Source organism: Falco peregrinus, chromosome 1, assembly GCF_023634155.1.
Source record: "Falco peregrinus isolate bFalPer1 chromosome 1, bFalPer1.pri, whole genome shotgun sequence".
Classification (NCBI taxonomy): Eukaryota; Metazoa; Chordata; class Aves; order Falconiformes; family Falconidae; genus Falco; species Falco peregrinus.
The window spans coordinates 70359997-70378064 of record NC_073721.1 but is presented as its reverse complement, the minus strand read 5'-3'; the positions used below and the strand labels follow the sequence as shown (position 1 = coordinate 70378064).

Sequence of the window (18068 nt, the reverse complement as noted above, 5' to 3'; positions counted from 1 at the left end):
AAGATAAAAAAGACGAGACTGTTCTTATTTTACTCTGTAAACATATCCCGATTTTGGGATGACAAAAGTAAGCCAGAATTAGGGTCTAAAAAGGGTGTAAAGGAATGTCCACTGGAGAACACTGAAAAAAGAAACTAGCTAAAAGGGAAGGCACATGAATTAGGAAGCAAAGGAAAAGCAATTAATGGAGGAACTAATAGTGACAGGATTTCTTTGGAGACTGCAGGTGAAGAAGAACCAAGTGCATAACAGGAGGCTAAATTAGGAAACTAGAGGAATAATAATGGAGTAAAGAAAAGAGGTGGTGAATATTAATTTCTCCTCACTGCTGCCATATTTAGCAAATAGTGGCAGTCACCATTTTCCCTGTTTTTAAACTCAGAAATCTTAACTGTGAAGCAAGTTCATGGGTCAAAGAATTATAATATCTCTTGTGAGGTGACAGACTTAACCTCTTCTAACCAATTAGCTTTGAATAATAGGAAATGCTGTATTAAACGTTCTGCTTTTGAGGGAGAATCGTGGTCATTATATCTTAAGTCATGTCAATGATATAGCAGAGGTCAATGCATTTAGCAGCTACCCACAAGCAAACAGCAGCTGTTCTATTTAAGTAAAAAGTGGTTTTTTCCTTCATTTTGGAAAACTTTTAGACGTGGTGCTGTATCTCCCTCTTGAGGCCAGAACTTGTTACTGCACCTATTTTACAGAAATGTTTGATTTCCTTCTCAAATGAACGAGACTCATTTAACTTTACAAACGTAGTTGTTAGAAATTCAGAGATTAAATAAAACATAAAATAGAATCTTTCCTGCTTTTTAAGATTCTTTTTTCCTTTAGTGGAGTCTCCAACATTTTTTTTTACAATTTTATTCCAACAAATTTAGTGTTGAAATATTGTCTTTTTTTAAAAAATAGCATGTGTCTGCCAATTATACTTTCAAAAAATGTAACCTTCAAGTGCACTTCTACAGATTTTGTGAAATATATTAAACCAATAAACCTTTTCTTCTTACAAAAATTTAGAGATGTTATCTCCCTGCAAATATAACTGCCATTTTTATTATTATTTAGAGAACTATAGTTACATTACTTAAATAAGCAGTGTTTAGTCCTGCTTTGTGACCATCAGGCCAAGAATACAGTTGCTTTTTTCCTCTATCACTTACTGGCTAACTTCCTGAAAATGTTATGTGAAAAATAATGAATTTAATTTTTATTCAAAAGGCACTGAAAATCCTATAGAATTAATTTTTTGCCATTGGGTAAAGGTATAAAATTTGGCTAATTTAATTCTTTTAACATGATTTGTTCTTTTTTTGGGAAAAGGTGACATTTTTGGAAGTGCACAAATCTGTTTAATTGACATCAAGCCATATAGGGCCACTCTGATTTCAGGTTACTGGAGCAACCATGCTGTATATATATCACATGTACCTTTCAAGGAATTAAATGCTGGAGAATGAGGTTCATTTCTAGCAACTATGAGATCAAAGAGCAAAGAAATGTTAGGACCAGTTAAGGGAGGTGCCAGCGTGGCTCCAATAGAGTGTCCTCTGATGCTGGCCAGTGTGTGTGCAAGGTAGCAGCTGACCATCAGCTGGAAATAACAGCTGCACAAGGGCATTCCACCCCCAGTCCACTGTCTGAAGCCCAAATACTCAGGGTAAGCAAGCCAAGGAATGATGGTCATCCATAATTGTCTATTTTTTAGAGCAGAATAAAGCTGAATACTAATATATTACAGCGGCCATTATACAGAAAAATTGCAAATGAAGATTAGCTTGTCTTTTGGATGCAGTACAGCTCATAATTGATACATAGATTAGCTGTAAAACAATCTGAAAATAAGGTATGTTGCCAACACGTATTTTACAAAATTATATGAAGAGACAGTGCAGTACTTCCAAGTACCCTTAAATCACTGTCAGTTGCTTCAACATCAACAGTTATATTGGCAGCGTTTTAAGAAAAAGTGCATCAGAAAACTGGCTTCACTGAAAATGAAGATACTGTCTATAGACTTACATTAGCCATAGAGTTTCGATCAAGGCTGCTGCATAACAAACATTTCGTACTGAAAAAACCCAAGTTTTGATCAGGAGATTTGATTTAGGATTATCAGTAGAATAAATAAATTTGCAGTTAGGAACAACACGTCCTGGGCTAACTTCTACATTTTCTATTCTATTGCTCATTCTTTCTTGCTGAGAGTGGACATAAAAAAATATTTGGGGCTGTGACATAGATGTGAGTACACTGCAGCATTGTGCCATTATCCTTTAACAGGACATAGCAACTTGTGTTGCTGCCTGGTACTTTTCCCAAAGACAGGGCCCCCTCCCGTGCTGTGCTCAGGGTCCCTCCAGAATCCAGACACTCCTTTCAGCTGCTGCTGCAGAGCTGAAGTCCCCCTTTTCTGGGAGTTACTGGCATCATCTTTCTTGCCTTTGGCAGATTTATTTGCTGTTCTTGTCCTTCCCTTGATATATCGCTGGCCACAAATGTCTTGCTCCCTGGTGTACCAGCTGAGTGAAATGAGTATGTGACCTAAAAACATTCACATCTCTTAGCTGATCTCTAGATAATGGCACGTCTTTGACTTAGGGTCATATGAGGGTATAATCAAAAAAGGCCTCCATTTGGGATATCTGGTGCTGTGATGCACAAGAGACATGCAAAACTTATCGTGTACTAGACGATGTTTTGGGCACCTATCTTTATTCCCTAACTGCTGCTTAGGCCTCTTGGGTTTTACATAGAAAATAAATGACTCAGGAAAAGGTTCTTTTAGGAGTAGTGAGAGTTTCTGTGAGACATGACCAATAACAGGCATTGCTCTTGGTGCATAAATGTATTTTCAGAAACAAAATGTTCATTCCTAGTAGTATGATGAACTTCGAAGATGAGACTTGGATGATCATTAAGTTTGCACATTACTCAGCTGAGTCACAACAATATCACAGGTGCTGACTGTTCTGCTTTTAACTCTAGGAGCTTTTCGCTGCCTGTTTTATTCCCAATGGCCCAAAGAACATCACAGTCTTATTTATTTAAACTAAATAAAAAGAACTACCTTGTCCTTTGCTTATATTTCCTCCTCCTCAATTTTCCTCCCTGTTTATGCCCCATTTCTGTATTGTCTGTTCTTCCTTCCTGTTTCTGTCTCATTTTCAGGGTTCTTGGTATCCTTTAACTCCTGTTTCTCCCTTCTGCTGCTTATAGTATTCATTCCATTGTTTCAATATCGTTTCCTCAGGAATCTATTCCCAGTCAACCTCAAAATTTCATACGGATTAGGAATGCTGAATGAGACGAGTGCTAGAAACATGCAAATACAGGCTTACACTGCAGAGATTTTCTGACAAAAGCCAGTACTGATTAGAACAGTGGAAAATATTTCCTTCTTTAACCAATGTATCTGCATGGGCATAGCCCAATGCCAATAAGTGGTGAGTTTCCTGTCAGTATTACTTTCATACGTTGGAAAGGAGGGTTTGGCGGCCCTGCAGCGCGGTGGGTTTGGGGCAGCGCAGGCAGCCTCCCTGGGAGGGCTGGCGCAGGCCATGGGCCAGGTCAGGCCATGGCAGCCTCGCATGGGACTTGGGCCATTTGAAATATTGCCTTGAAAATCACTAAGAATCCAGTTAGTGTGCATGGTAACTTAGGAGGCAGCTAAGCAAAATTATTTTCTGACATCTAGAATGTGAAGGCGTACATAAAATTTTTCCATACAAAGAAGGGATATGCTAATTTACTTATTTACTTGATTCCCAGCAGTGCTTTGAATCTCACACCACTTTTGAGATACAGTGCCGGCCCCCCATATTTTCTTAGCATGAACTCTGTCTTCACCTGAATGAATGCAGGAGGCTTAAAACTTTATCTGGCTTTGTGCCTGTCAAAATTACATCTCAGGTAGAAAGCATGGCCACATCAGTACGAGAAGAGATCAGCAGCCATTTTGTATGCCTGGCATTGTTGCCATCAGAGCAGATGGCATCTCTGGAGGTTTACAATGAACCCATACTGCTGTTAGGTTCATACCAGATGATTCTTTAAATGACGGATGAATCAGACAAGTCTTCCCTATCCCCTTCTCAGACAAGTCTTCCCTATCCCCTTCTTTCTCTCCACTAGCCCTCTCTACTCTTGAACACCTGCAAAGTCACAATGATGCTGGGCTTTCCTATGCTGCTGTATGACCTTCATATGTGTGGCTGTTTTGGATCTCTTCTCCACAGCAATGTTCTTCCAGCCCATGGATTTTGCTTCTGTGGTTCTAGGTGTCCAGTGATCATTCAGAAGGCTGGAGAAATGTTACCGGTGGTGTTGGAAGCTTGCCTGTTGTCTAAGAATATACCTCTCAGGAACAGGGTTTAGGAAGCATTTGGCTTAATTTTCCTGTATCTACCTTTGCGCCACAGTCAATCTGCTGATGTTAAGAATGTCCTTTTTTAGATCTGGTAAGTTTCAAATAGCAGTGGAGGCCTTGTATTTTTTTTTTAAATAGAAAGTAGATCTTCACCTTGAGCAAAAGGTAAGACAAGGCGTAGGGTAAAGAATGAATGTTGTTTGTGGTATCATGGAAAGTTTTAAGTACCCTGCATAGATACATTTAGGAATGATTCTTAATATTCAATTAGCATAACCTGCTCTTTGTCTAGAAGCAGAAATAAAGTCAACAGTCCCATGGGGGCAATGAACTTTTTATTGCAGAATCAGGTTCATTGTCTTCAGTCATAGTTGTTTTTAATGGATTGAAAAGTAACTCTTTATGTGTTCCTCTGTATCATGCTTTTTAAGCCCATCCTACTTTTATGGTTCTGGCTCTTTTATCTAGAAGGCTTTTGGAAACTGAGAACTTCTTAAAATTGTTGTCTGCCATTTCTGCTCTAGTTAAAATACAGTATGGAAAAAGAGCTTGGAAATGTAAGCAAAGTCTGTCGATTTAGTAGCAGACCAAAACGTCTGCAAAAGAGTACCTTATTGTCAACTTTTAGGGACAAAGCTAGAACTGAGTTAATTTGTAGTGTTCTCCTAGTCTTGTAAGTACTGTGTTTTGTTGTCTTTACTGTTTCAAGTACTCTCAGCTCTCCAGTGAAATCTCTCTGAAAAGCTGAGATACGTCTGACTGGCTCTGATTGAAATAACTCTATATTTTTATGTACTAATCCTTCTCATTTTCCAGCATCAGAATGCGTCCTAGGGACTCTAAACCCAGGAAAAGTCATGAGCCAGTGACCAGCCTGTGCTACCACTTCCCCTTCTGTGTCCATATGAATCGTGACAAATCAGATGGCCATTAGGGAAAATACATTGAATAATCATTTCTAATTCTGTGTGTAGTAGTTGGGTACAAAGCCTAGAGGTGGTACTTGTGAAAGATTTATGTAATTAAACAGTCTTAAAAATGCATAACTAGACAGTATATAGTAGAAGACGAGGATGTTTCTTTACACAGATGCCCACTAAGAAAAGTATTTAATCTTTATCTTCTCCGTTTGGCAGGAACATTAACATATTCTTCTTTAGCAGAAAGCTGCTATTTTCTATTTCTAAAGTGTGAATGAATGTACCCTGAACTGTATATTAAGTACTGCCATCCTTCTGATGTGTTTGGTCAGTTGTATGTTTCTGGGAGGTCACTGTCTGCCACAGAATCTTGACAATATCACACAAAGAATATTTTCCATTGTGGCATCTTTGTTCTTTGGGGACCCCTAACATCTGTAGTGTTAATGGTTTTATCGTTGCCTCTGGGTCTAACTCCAATTAAATTGACCGTGGCAGTTTGTTGCAGCCTCATCCTCTTGAGTACCTGGATTTCTTTGACTTACCTTTGCCTATGAAGAAAGTGCACTTTTATCCTTTTGAAAATAAAGTCCATGGGCAGGAATGTGTTCCTCCTGAGACTAATATGTAAGTCCTTTTGTGGTTAGACAAAGGGTTTTCTTAATTCATTCTGTGATAGAAGTGCCCTTAGAGCCAGCCCATCCTTGTGCACAGACCCCTGTGTGAGCTCCGTCTTTTCGTAAATTGGGAACAAACTTTACAACACTCCTTGCTTGCAACAAAATTGGACATTCATTTTTAAGCACACAGCCTCATAATCAATTCTTTAAAGAAGAGAACTCCCTTTGTGCAATAAAGGGAAGGTGGAGAGAAAAAAAAAAAAAAAAAAAAGGTCTGGGGTAGTGATTTAATAAGCATTGTTGTCTGGTGCTTCCACACCGAGGCTTGTGGGATACAGTAGACTTTCCACTGTCACTCTGTCACTCTTAATTACCATGACTGATTATTTTAGTATGTTTGCTTTTAATAGTTTGGTGCATCTCTTATATTCTGATTTTGATCTTAGTTCAAGTCATTAGAAGGGCTTTGTACTTTTAATGCAATGACCAGAAGTGCCTTAAGTATAAGCCAGCATACATGTTAGACAAAAAAGCTAGACTAATAAACTGAGCAGTGTTAACACTGCACAGTTTAAAGTTACAAGCCAAAAGGTATTGAAATAATTTGAGTACCTGTGCCATGTAGGCACAGTAAATCTGGAAATATTTTTCCATAAAAAGCAAACCCAAAATCTGGTCTAGGATGAGGGCCATAAAACTTTTCATAATGGTGTTAACTGGATGCAGTTGCATCCCCTGTGTTTTATGGCATAATTTTGGCAATGTTAACGCTAGCTTCTTTAAATGCACATATACATATACCCTGTCTAAAGGAATCTCACATTAAAAATATACTAAAAACATCTAAGATACTGCTGCATTTGGTGTAAAAAAAATGGCAATTTTTAATACAATAAAAATTCCATGTTTTCACATTTATTTTTTTTTTTTAGCCATAAATTTGCTATCTCTTAGACTAGAGCTCAAAATTACAGAACTGGGCTTTAGTCTGTTTCCATTCTAAATGTGGTCTAATAAAAGCTGGATTTGTAAAGCGACAGCTGCAGCTGAGATGGAAACATCTTCCTTTCCCACTCCATTCAATTAATGAAAGCTGAACTTCAAAGTCTAAACAGGATCATTTGAAGTGCTAAAATTATTGAACACCAGAACTGTTTACCTTCCTATCTGACCAAGAAAAAGAGAGAGCTTGAAATGTAAAAGTAAAATTAAACCGCTGAAATAAAGTTAGGAAACTTTACAAGTTCTAGTTGCAAGTAGTGGTGCTAGCTTGGTTGAGAGGCATTTGTGCATAATTTTAAGTGACTCACTTGACAGTCACACATTTTTTTCATGACTGTGGCAGTAAAAACTTTTCTGGGAGGTCTTAGTTGTGTGCTGCTCAGAAAATTGAATTCCTATGAGAGTGTGTCTAAGCAACACCCCTGACAAGCTAAGAAAGCATGCATGGATGTCACCAGGGACTGAAGCCTTTCTACAGTGTCATAAGCACTTATGTTGTTATCACCAGTTTTTATCAGGTGTTATCAGAAGTTTTTAAGTTGGTCAGCTGCTTGTTATTTTGCCCACAGGCCTTAATATTTCTCCTGAGCTCTACTTTGTCCTTTTTCACCATAAGCACTGGCTGTGCCACCAACTCAGGGGGACCATGTAGTGAGGGTCAGTGGGTACCTAACTTTAACTGACACATTTGATGGCAGTAAGCATCAGCCTTGGGTCTTCTGCCGCAAACTGTGAAATGGGAAGTTAATGGATATCTGTTTCTAAAGGTCGGTCTTTGGCCGGAGATGGGGTGAGCTTCTGAAGTTCAGTGGCAAAGTGCAGGAGAGGACTATAGGAGCTGGAGAGGCCCAAGGAGAGACTGACTCCTGGGCAATGCCAAGAGGCAGTAGTGGCTACAGGTAGTGAGCAATGAGCTGTGCTGAGCAGTTGTCGCAAGTAGGGAGGAACATATTTGCAAATAGCATCAAGCGAAACAGGAAAAAGGAATGGAGTCAGGCACAAACTGCTTGGGATGCCAGAGACTGCCCATTTCTTTTTTTATTTTAAGTATTTATTTTTTCTGACACACACTTGGGATAGACAGAACACACACAGTCCTATTAAATGTAATGAATTGCATGTGAGACTTGTTCATCTGACCACCTCTGTAGGCCTCGCTGCCACGCTCCAGGGTTTCTTGTACTGGCAGCATACCACCACAGCTGCTCTCCCACTCTGTTACCCACATGCCAGACACAACCAGGCTGCCTAACCCAAGATCCTTTGACCAGCTGTACTGGGTGTAGGGAGCCCTACAGCCCTGTGCAGCAGCTGGAGGATCTGTAATTTTTGTGTGCCTTTATATTTAACAAAACAAAGGTGGGAGGCACGCTTCCAGGTACAGTATCTTCTTCAGCCCAATATCCATGCATGCCTTTGGCCTCTGAGCTGGTCCATCCCCAGCCTTTTTGGGTGACTCAGCAAATGAATTCTCATGTGTTATGATTTAAAATATTTGAATGTTCTGGTCATTAATGAGGAAGTCTCAGGAAATTCAGTTAAATCCCATCTAATTTGGTTTTAATTCTTCAGTTAATTAATTCCTTAATTCTACAGAACAATTGAATTAAGTATATTTTAATTCTATAAGACACCAAAGCAGACACACTGAGTTACAGCATTTTTTTCCCTCCAGTATTTACCATGGTCTGTCTTTTTCATTCTTATCTATCCAGAGCAAATAGAATTAGACTCCAAAAACAACACTTTGTACATGCCAAATTTCAAATGAAGGCATTTTTGCCCTAGCTTTGTTCAGGTATGTGTGATTAGAACTTTCTTCCCGCCCCCTAAGAAAAATCTGTAACCTGTCATGAAACAAAATGGAAAGCTGAATGTTTACAAATTTTCTGTGTAGGGTAGGGAAAAGCTTTATCATTATTCGCAAACTTGACTATAGAAGTTGCTACAAATCATCCAAGAACAATCCAGAAACATTTGTTTCTGTACTAAGCAGCACAGAGTAAGAATAACTTTATGCTGTGTCATGTAGGGGCTTGAGTTTTTTAGAAACATCTAGCTTGCTAGCACAGTACAAAACTATGACAAAACTATTACAGTTGCAATACTGAACCAGCTGGTCAAAAGGCAGGGACTGGATTATACTGGTGCTCCTTTTTTTCTGTTCTGTTCCCCTCTTTTCTTGCTGAGGAATTCTTGTACGGTAATTTTTAGCTTCAACGTGGCTGCCTGTGGGTTTTCAACTTTCAAGAAGTTTTGATGGAAAATACAAAAGTTTAATTTCTCATTGGCAAAGCACAGGTTGAGTGGATTTTACAGCATTTTCATTACAAATGGGATAGTGATTAGATCAGGCCCTTAACTAGTATAAATCAGCATAGCTCCACTGAAGTTTATACCTGTTGAAACTCTTTTCCACCTTAAGAATGATGAGAAACAAATAATCTAGAGAAAGAAAAATGTAAGTTCAAACAGAAAAAGCAGAAAGGTTAAGTGTCTAGGAAGGGATATAAAATGGTTTCATGGGCATCTTATAAAATGAAGAAAAAAACCTGAAAAAGATCCTTTATTGGTTATTTGTCATCCTATGAATTTATTTCTTTTGCTGAATACTCCTTGATTTGGATTTAGAATTGCACATTAAGCCTCATCCTTTGTTTTGATATAATTTATGTTGTAATCTGTTCTTTCAAAGCGTAGTTTCATGGTCCGGCAGGGTCTCACAACAGATTTTCTGTATTGTAAGACGTTTTTCCCCTATTATTTTTTAGAACTTATTTTGTCTAAAGCTTTTATTTAAATGTAGATTCTGGCAAATACCCTAAACGATGCAAAACACAACTATTGTAATGCTGCTTGTGTCCCTGGGTACACATACGTCACCGATTGCATTCTGTTCCAACTAACTAAGCCGTCCTGATTACGCAGAAATGACTTTGTGCTGGTCAGTCTGCGGAGGAGCAGCAGCCCTTCCATCCGGGCTAAGTTGTGTTTGGGCTTCCCCTCTGTTATGAGAATCGAGGGGATAAAGGACGTGGATTTTTATCGGTGATGAGGGGCTGATGGCCCGCCGGTATTGCAGATGCTCCTTCCCCAAGTGTGGGAGCGCCGGCAGCCTCCTGCTCTGGCTGGGCCCGCACAGCTGCGGGGTCTGCAGCCGATGGAGGCGGCGAGGCCGGGCCGGGGCCGGGCAGCCTGTACATCGCTGCGCCTCGGCAAAACGTCAAAGGCGAGAAGGGAAAGCTCAGCACCGAGCGCCTTCCGCGGTCTCGTCCGCAACGCCAGCGCCGCCACGGTGGGGTGCATTGGCGTGGGTTTCGGTTCCCAGGTAGGGACGAGTCTCTGGGTGATAAAAGTGGCTCTGTCCTCGCTCACCGGCACCAGGCTATTGAAATACATAGGCTGCAGTCTACAAGCGCTGCTACAAGCCCGCCGCGTGCCCCTCCGCGCCGGGGTGCGCAGTCCGAGGGGCGTCCCGTCCCGTCCCGTCCCGTCCCGCCCCGCCCCGTCCCGTCCCGTCCCGTCCCGCGGGCGGGCGGAGTGGCGGCGCGCGCCGGCAGGTGGCGCTGTGGGCCCAGGCACGGCGCTCCCTCCGCCGGCGGCCGCGCGCTGCCCAGCCCTGCCCGTCCGGCCCTGCCGCTTCCCGGCCCGTCGCTGTTTGCGGTTTCTACAGATGTGCGCTCTTGCGCGGTTTCAACGACATTTTATTGCCGTCATTTGAAAGACAGTGGGATTGTTGTGATTTGTGATGCCTGGCAAAGAAAGCGAATGCGGCGGGGCTGGCCGCGGCCCGTGCTCTCTCAGCGGGGCTCCCCGCGGGCAGTGGGTCCCCAGCCGCAGGCCCGGCCTTGCCATGCTCAGTGCCTGGTGCTGGCAGCTCTGCCTCTTTTTTCCTCAGATAACTTGGCGCATCGTGGCTCTGTGGGAGACTGCATGTGTATATATATAATTTTTTCCCCCAGGCCCCCAAACCAGCCCCCCGGCATTCCTTGTGCCACCCCCACGCCTGCTCAGGCCTGCAGCCCACCTCATCTGTGCGGCGAGGGGCACGTGCCAGGCTGCTGGAGACTGCTGCTTGGCAGTTTCTAAGCACCAGCGTGAAGCAGCAGATATAAAAACACAGGCATGTTTTGTCAGAGGGCAGAAGTAACTTGGTTGCTAGTAGTTGCTTTTTTATACTGGTGCAAGGCTGCAATGTCTCCGAGCACCCTTTTGAAGGCATACAGACATCGAGTACTGCAGGCAGATGTTATACATGTCTGTCTCCGTAAAATACATGACGCATATACAAGAGAGAGCCTTTCTTCATTTTTTTGTGCTTACCATATCACCTTGTCTCTCAAGGACAACACATTGCTAAAATGCAGGCAGAGATTTATTGGAGGGACTAGAAAGACTTTACTCCTCCTGTGCCTGCCTTTCCCCCTCAGCTCATGTCCTACTGCTTTGCCAGTCTGGCATCTCTTACGCTCCACTGCGAGCTGGGAGAAAGCAAGAAACAGAGCTGAGGAACATCTTGCCTCCCCTTGGTCCCATGGCTTGATGTGGGGAACATAGCCTTTGTGGTATGGCCTGATACGGGAGAGAGAAGATGCAGCCACCTTCATTACTTGCCCCAGAGTGGAGGGAGGCACGTCATCTCACCACATCCACTGGGCTGTTCTGCCTGTCTTCTTTCCCCCTTTCTGGAATGTCCTGATAAACAGCCTACAACAAAACCCACAGAATAACAGTTTTCATCCTTATAATGTTCTGAGATGCAGTGGGTTCCATGAATAGAGATGGCAATAGTCTCCTTTTCATACTGAGGATGTGTAAGGGTCTCATATAAATAATAATAATAATAATTAAAACAAAGTATTTAGAATGCCTGAGTGAGTGCTGTCATACCTGCAGTATGCACTGGAGTGTCCTGTCAGAGGCTAGCTTTGGTTCAGAAGCACTGCCACTTCAGCTGGAAGCCAGGAGTTTGTTCTTGGGCCCTGCTTCTTGGCACAGTGTTGGACCAAAATAACTGCTACCGTGAATTTTGGAGGAAGTGTGACTCTGCTTGGTCTGGGCTATTACCATTGCCCTTCTTTGCATAACACAGCGGTGCACCAACTGCTCAAACTCATTTCTCTCTTGTTTAGAATTCCAGTTTCATGTGTCACTTCAGAGAAGGGGATTTGGGCTCTTGAGTTGCTCAGGAGCCTTTGAAAGTTACGTGTAGCTTGCTTTCAGCTATCTGAATGGACTAGTAATTGACAGAAAGCATTCCATAAATAAATTGGTGAGAACGAGATACTGAGTGTATATACAGAGTTGTTATCTGACTAGAAATTAAAATTCTCACCATGCTGTGAAATTCATAGTTAGTAACTAATAATATAACCAATATTAGACCTAACTTAATCTGCTCTTCATCTTGTAATAGATGGACATTTCTCTTCAGAGTTAATTTTCAGCATGCTTATAAACATCACAGTCAGTTTATTCCATTTACTCTCTTGCTTTGTGGTGGATAAGATTTCAGGAAAATTATCTGTACCCAGTATGTGCTTACAGTATCATCTAATCATGTAAATTCATGGGCACTATTTTTAATCAGACAATATAATTGGTACTAATCTTGAAATAAATGGTGCTCCTGAGAAGCAGGAGCTCCTGTCTTCTCAGGAACCCCATCTGTGTGGCTCATATGCAATCAGCAATATTTATATTAAATGCTATATATTCTGCCTCACCTACTGTTAGATTTCTTCTGAGTCTCATCCTGTGAACCAAAACAGGGATCACAAGACCCAAGTTCTGACAAGTAGTTTCTTCCCTCAGTCCACTCATGTATATAATGCAGCTTTGTTCAGCACTTAATTCAGCCAGCAGTGCTCATGCTACACCCAGTCTGCCCAGTGCAAGGTCTTCAGCTCAATTTTCATTGTAATCTATATGCAGCTTTTTACATATTCCCCTCATGTCTTCTAAAACTTACTGTTTTCTCCATTTCATCACAGTCATATAGATGTCGCATTGTTCTGTTCCAAAATATCACCTTAGATTATCCCCAGAAACACCAGTCTGCTCCTCATTTACTAGAAGGCCACTTGCTAATTGTTTATTTCTTTGCATGCTTGTAAAGTAAAAGGCAACATTTTACAAAATGAGAGTACAAAACTCTCCTGGCTTAAAAAAAATATCGAGCATACATTTTCTGGATTGCCATTTTACTAACAAATATGCTTTTCTTGTTCTTTCTCTTTTCTTATCTGGTAAGGGGTTTGTAAGCAAGCTGGATGAATTCATTCACTGGTTAAATGAAGCCATGGAAACAACAGAGAATTGGACTCCTCCTAAAGCAGAGACAGACAGCCTTAAACTGTACCTGGAGACGCACTTGGTAGGACAAGATTATACTATGATTACTATCTGTAATTGAAGTGTTCTGCTGTGCTTTTTACTTGATTATTATTTTTTAATTACTGGTGTGAATCTATATTTTAAAGTAAGATTTGCAGCATTGCAGTTTATTTTAATGAAAATACCAACAAATTATTTTCTGTATTTGAAATATGTACTGATAGCTTTGTAAAAATTAAATTAAGAGCCAGAATTACATTGCAGTTCAGAAATTATCTCCAAAACTGAAAGAAAATGGCGATAGCAAAAGGAGAAAAGATAATGTTTCTTCTGATCATTCTAGGATTTTTACTAGACTGTAACATTAGCAAAACTGCCACTAGCAAGGAACTCTCCCTCTCTCCCACACTTTTAACATAGTACAGAGTAATTTAAATAAAATATTTGAAATAATTATTTCCATCATTTTACTTGATGTGCATTTTTGTTGTATTATTAATACAACTGTCACTAAGCTTGTTCTTGTGCAAAAAGCTAAATCATTGGGTGGAAGTAGCAAACACTTGGATGAATAATCTTCTGAATATATTGCAAGCTGGAATTACACATTGAGAAATATTTGGTAAACCTCATGAGACATTCACTGAGTTCTTCCAGTTTCTGGAAGAATTCTGTTTCTGGTTATGTGGAGGTGAAACAAAGACCTGAATTAAACCAAATATTAAGTTCTCAAAAGCAAAATTTTATGCTGCAGGTAGAAAACAGACATCAATATATGCTGTTCAATGGATAGGTGTCTTAATAGGTAAACTATACAGTAAAAAAAAAAAAAAAAGAAGAAAAAAAAAGAATGGAAAATTAAGCTAAGTAATTCCTTCTCTGCCAAAATCTTAGGTTCTTGCCGGTATGAATTGGAAGAAAACCCAGTGATAGCACTATTCTGAGCCAATGACTTAGACGCCCCAGCTAGATAAAACAGTACATTAGCTGAACCCACATCAGAGCATCAACCTGCAAAGCTCAGGCTCATTTCCAGTCTCTGATAATCTGATGGTGGAAAATTATTTGACAGTCCCAGGAAGTCACATGATGCATTACAGGAAAAAATGTCATTCTGCCCCTCCTGTAATACTGGAGTGACTGTTATTAATTAAATATACATTAACCACATATAAAATTAGAACCAAACTGAAAACTGTCTTTAGAATTTCAGCTATAAGAAAACTCTTTTGTGTCTTTTGTTCTTAAACATTTCTGTTGTAGTAGCACCTATAGGCAGCCACTAGACTAAGTGCCTGTTGTGCTAGTCTATCAAATGTAGTACGAAGACACTACATATTCACCTTACATTGCAGATTTTGGATTTTATGGCAGAGTTTGTTTTTTTGCCTTTTCTGCACACACTTGGTCCCATGATTCCCACTATGTTTACAGGTGCTCTGAAGACATAGAGATCAGGCCTCAGGAAAGGCATTGGTAATTTCAATTTGTTTTCTTCTTACTCTGCAACATGAAACTTTTGGAGAGATGAATTTTTGCAAGTAGAACTGCAATTTTCACTCTTGACTGGATAGAAAGAAACATATTCCAGGAACAGGGCAATCACCAGTCTGAGTCTCTGTCACAGTCAGTTTCTTTTTCTCCCTCTTCCATGGGGAGTAGCACAGTAGCTCTTTTGCAGACTTCCAAATTTGCCTTGTCCTTCTGTGGGAGGTGAGGCCAAACCCATCTATCAAACTGGAATGTGGAGTAGTAGCCCAGAGGCAACTCCTTCATTGCTAGAGGTAGTCAGAATTAATGAGTATGTGGGCACCTGTACAACTTCACTTTCCTCTGCAAGTACTTAGGCTCCCAGCTGTACTCTGTATATCTGCATATCTTTGGGGCAAGAAGATCTTCGTATGTTTCAGGATTACTATGTTATGAAACAAGAAGATTGCTTTGTTGTTTTTTTTCCTTTACTACTGTGATGTAAAATGTCTAAAGAATAGTTCAGTTTCAATTTGATGATATTATAATTATTTTTGTGGCATATATAGCTAGTGAAAATATCATTGTACAACCTAAAAAAAGTAACTGTGACTTTTTAGATTTCAGAAAACTTGCTATTGTGTTTGTTTCTACACAGTGAATTGAACTATTAAAATACAGAGCATTTTTATAGTGGGGAAGATAGTAATTTATATTAATTAGATTGTCAGCTTTTCAGTGTCATTTGTCTGTCAGAAATCCTAATCTGTGTTTAAACAGAAGTATATGAACTACAATTCGCATTAAGCTCAATGTTAAGATGTCCCTTGGTTCAGCATTATGAGACAATGGTGATTAAGGTCTCTGTGAGGGTACTTATACTGCTCATTTTCTTCTTTTGCCAGTCGGTGACATGCTGTTACTCGCCTAAGATTTGTTGAAGAGGGCTTTAGTACTTTACAGGTTTAGGTTCCAGACTTAGGGGTTCAGACACTAGTAGCAAACTAACCTGGAAAACAAAGAAAATGTATTGGTTCTTTTCTATATACTGCATCTGCACTGGCGAACCTTATAGCTATGATTCCTCACTGGTGCACATTTTCTGGTTGTAGAAGGAGTGAAAACTCTGTAGATTAGTATTTTTATTAGTAGAGGCAAGGCCTTAGCCTTTGGCACAAATTATCAATTTCACCACCTGTGATATTGTTTTCTTGGAAATATGTTTGTTGCAATAACAAAATTAGTGCCATAAAGTGAGAATATTTTGCATTCATGAATTAAATGTCTGCTGTCAAAATCTAAGGAAAGAAAATATGGGAGCAGGAAAACAGAAAAATGTACTTGTCCCCTTTCTCCTTATTGGCTGGGAAAAGTCTTGCACAGGACACAAGGACAAAGTTGTGAACATCCTCAAAATTTTTCAGTATGTAAAATTATTGACTCTTATTTTAGGGTCTCAGTGTAAATTGTTGATACAAGATTGAATTTTAAAGTCTTTCCTCACTCTAACTCGCTTTTTTACATCTTTGACATTTCCAGAAATGGTGTGGCACAAACACTTAGAGTGTATTTATATTAAGAAAACCCCCAAAACCCCACAAAAACACACCACAAGAAACCGACAACCTCAATTTATTAGAATCTTTGTATAAGGTAATGCTCACATGAGGAATCAAATCTCTTGAACAGGATGGCAAGGCAAGTCTCTATTATAAGCATCCTTGCATGACATCAGCTTAAATTGGTAGAACTCCCCAAACTATTGTTCTAGTTAATTCTTATACTTGGTCTGACATGACTGTCCACGCAGGTTGTTAATCAGCACTTTGAAGCATACAAATAGTGTATGTCTATTGCTCTTGGCCTAGCAAGAGCTACCTGGAGTCATCACTGTGACTGTCTGAAGGCCCCACCTGGACAGCTCCTGAAATAATTAGTGAAGCACTTCATTGTGAAAGGTGGAAGGCAGCCTCTCCTCAAGTTGGTCTGTTGTTCCCAATTAATCCATTTTGTCGTCTGTGCAGAGACTAGCTGTGGAGTTCCTGGGCCATCCAGGGAATTGTCAACTAAGTGCGCTGTGTCTGCACACAGGCACAGCCCTGATACTCAAATACACCACAATTATAATTACTAACTGTAGGACAAATTGAAATTTCATTCTGAAATTACAGTTACAACTTAGACTCCATAGATTTTGCCATGATGAGTGACCATATGGTTTGGTAAAGAGTAAATTTCTTCTACAAATTGAAATGTAGTCTACATCTGGAATGTGCACCAAACAGACAATCTTCAGCTTGGAGGCAGTTTTCTTGCAAATTTTAAAATTCATTTCCCTGATTTTCTGAAAAAAGACATTGCTATATACTTCATTTTAGATAACACCAAAGCACAAAACAATCAATAAAAATACTCTGAGAGACCCCTGGAATAGTGACCGAAATTATTCTTTCAATTTTATGGGTCTTCACAACTGAGCAACATTGGTGAAAGTGATTTGGGCGTTGTGTGCTTCCCTTTCATATAGGAGAGCTGACATGGAGCTGCCACCACTTGGACTTCTGGCACCACTGCAGGCAGCCACCCAAGCCGACAGATGTTGAAAACACTCTCATATGTTTTTCATAAAATGGGCATTTTTCAGCAGAAATCTGCTTTGCCACAAAGGCCTCAGTCAGCCCCTACTAGAGAAAAAAGGGGGGCAGGATTTGAATTTTGTCAATGGTTAGGCTCAAATCACTTCCTAATAAAAAGATAGCTTCATTATCCTTACAAAAAGGAACTTCTGAAAATGGTTTCTAATTCACTTTATCTTGTGTAGCTCTTCTTTTCTGTTTTGCTGATTCTTGCCCATTGGCACCCAGATCAAAATCAGCTACTAGCAGACTCTAAGCATAGTCTTGGTGGTATGCAGATGAGTTCTCATCAGAAACAGTATCCTGAAGGTAGCTTGTGAGCTAAAAGCATCTGTCTAGATGGTACTGCTGTGCTCGTGAAACCAAACAGACTTTCTTACCAGCTTAACAAATAAGAATTCTCCATGTTACTTGTGACCATTTTAGTCTGCTAAAATAGACATTTTACTGCTCTTTCTCCCTGACCTGAAAAGATACATTGTTTTAGCACAGTAAAGAAGTAAGCTAGCAAATGGGGAAATGTGAAGAGCCATCAAGGAAAAGGTTTAGATGAAAGGCACTGGATATATTTGCTGAGGCCTGGGACTTTTAATTCTGTAGTCTCAGCTTTTCCCTTTGTTGTCAATACAGTAATCTGCTTTCTTGTTGCTGCACAACTCCTGGTTGTGCACCATAGTGTGGTGTCCTCTTAGGTCTTTTGGCCAAATCC

The 18068-nt window shown here is 40.2% G+C and overlaps 1 protein-coding gene across 2 annotated transcripts in view; it reads left to right on the top strand.

The window, feature by feature from the left end:
* Positions 1 to 18068, top strand: part of AKAP6 (A-kinase anchoring protein 6) — a 287348-nt gene that overhangs the window by 107339 nt on the left and 161941 nt on the right. For both annotated transcript variants that reach the window (XM_027791675.2, XM_027791676.2), the window contains exon 5: positions 13171 to 13293. In XM_027791675.2, the coding sequence (XP_027647476.2) occupies positions 13171 to 13293 (123 nt within the window). The remainder of the gene's footprint in view (positions 1 to 13170; positions 13294 to 18068) is intronic.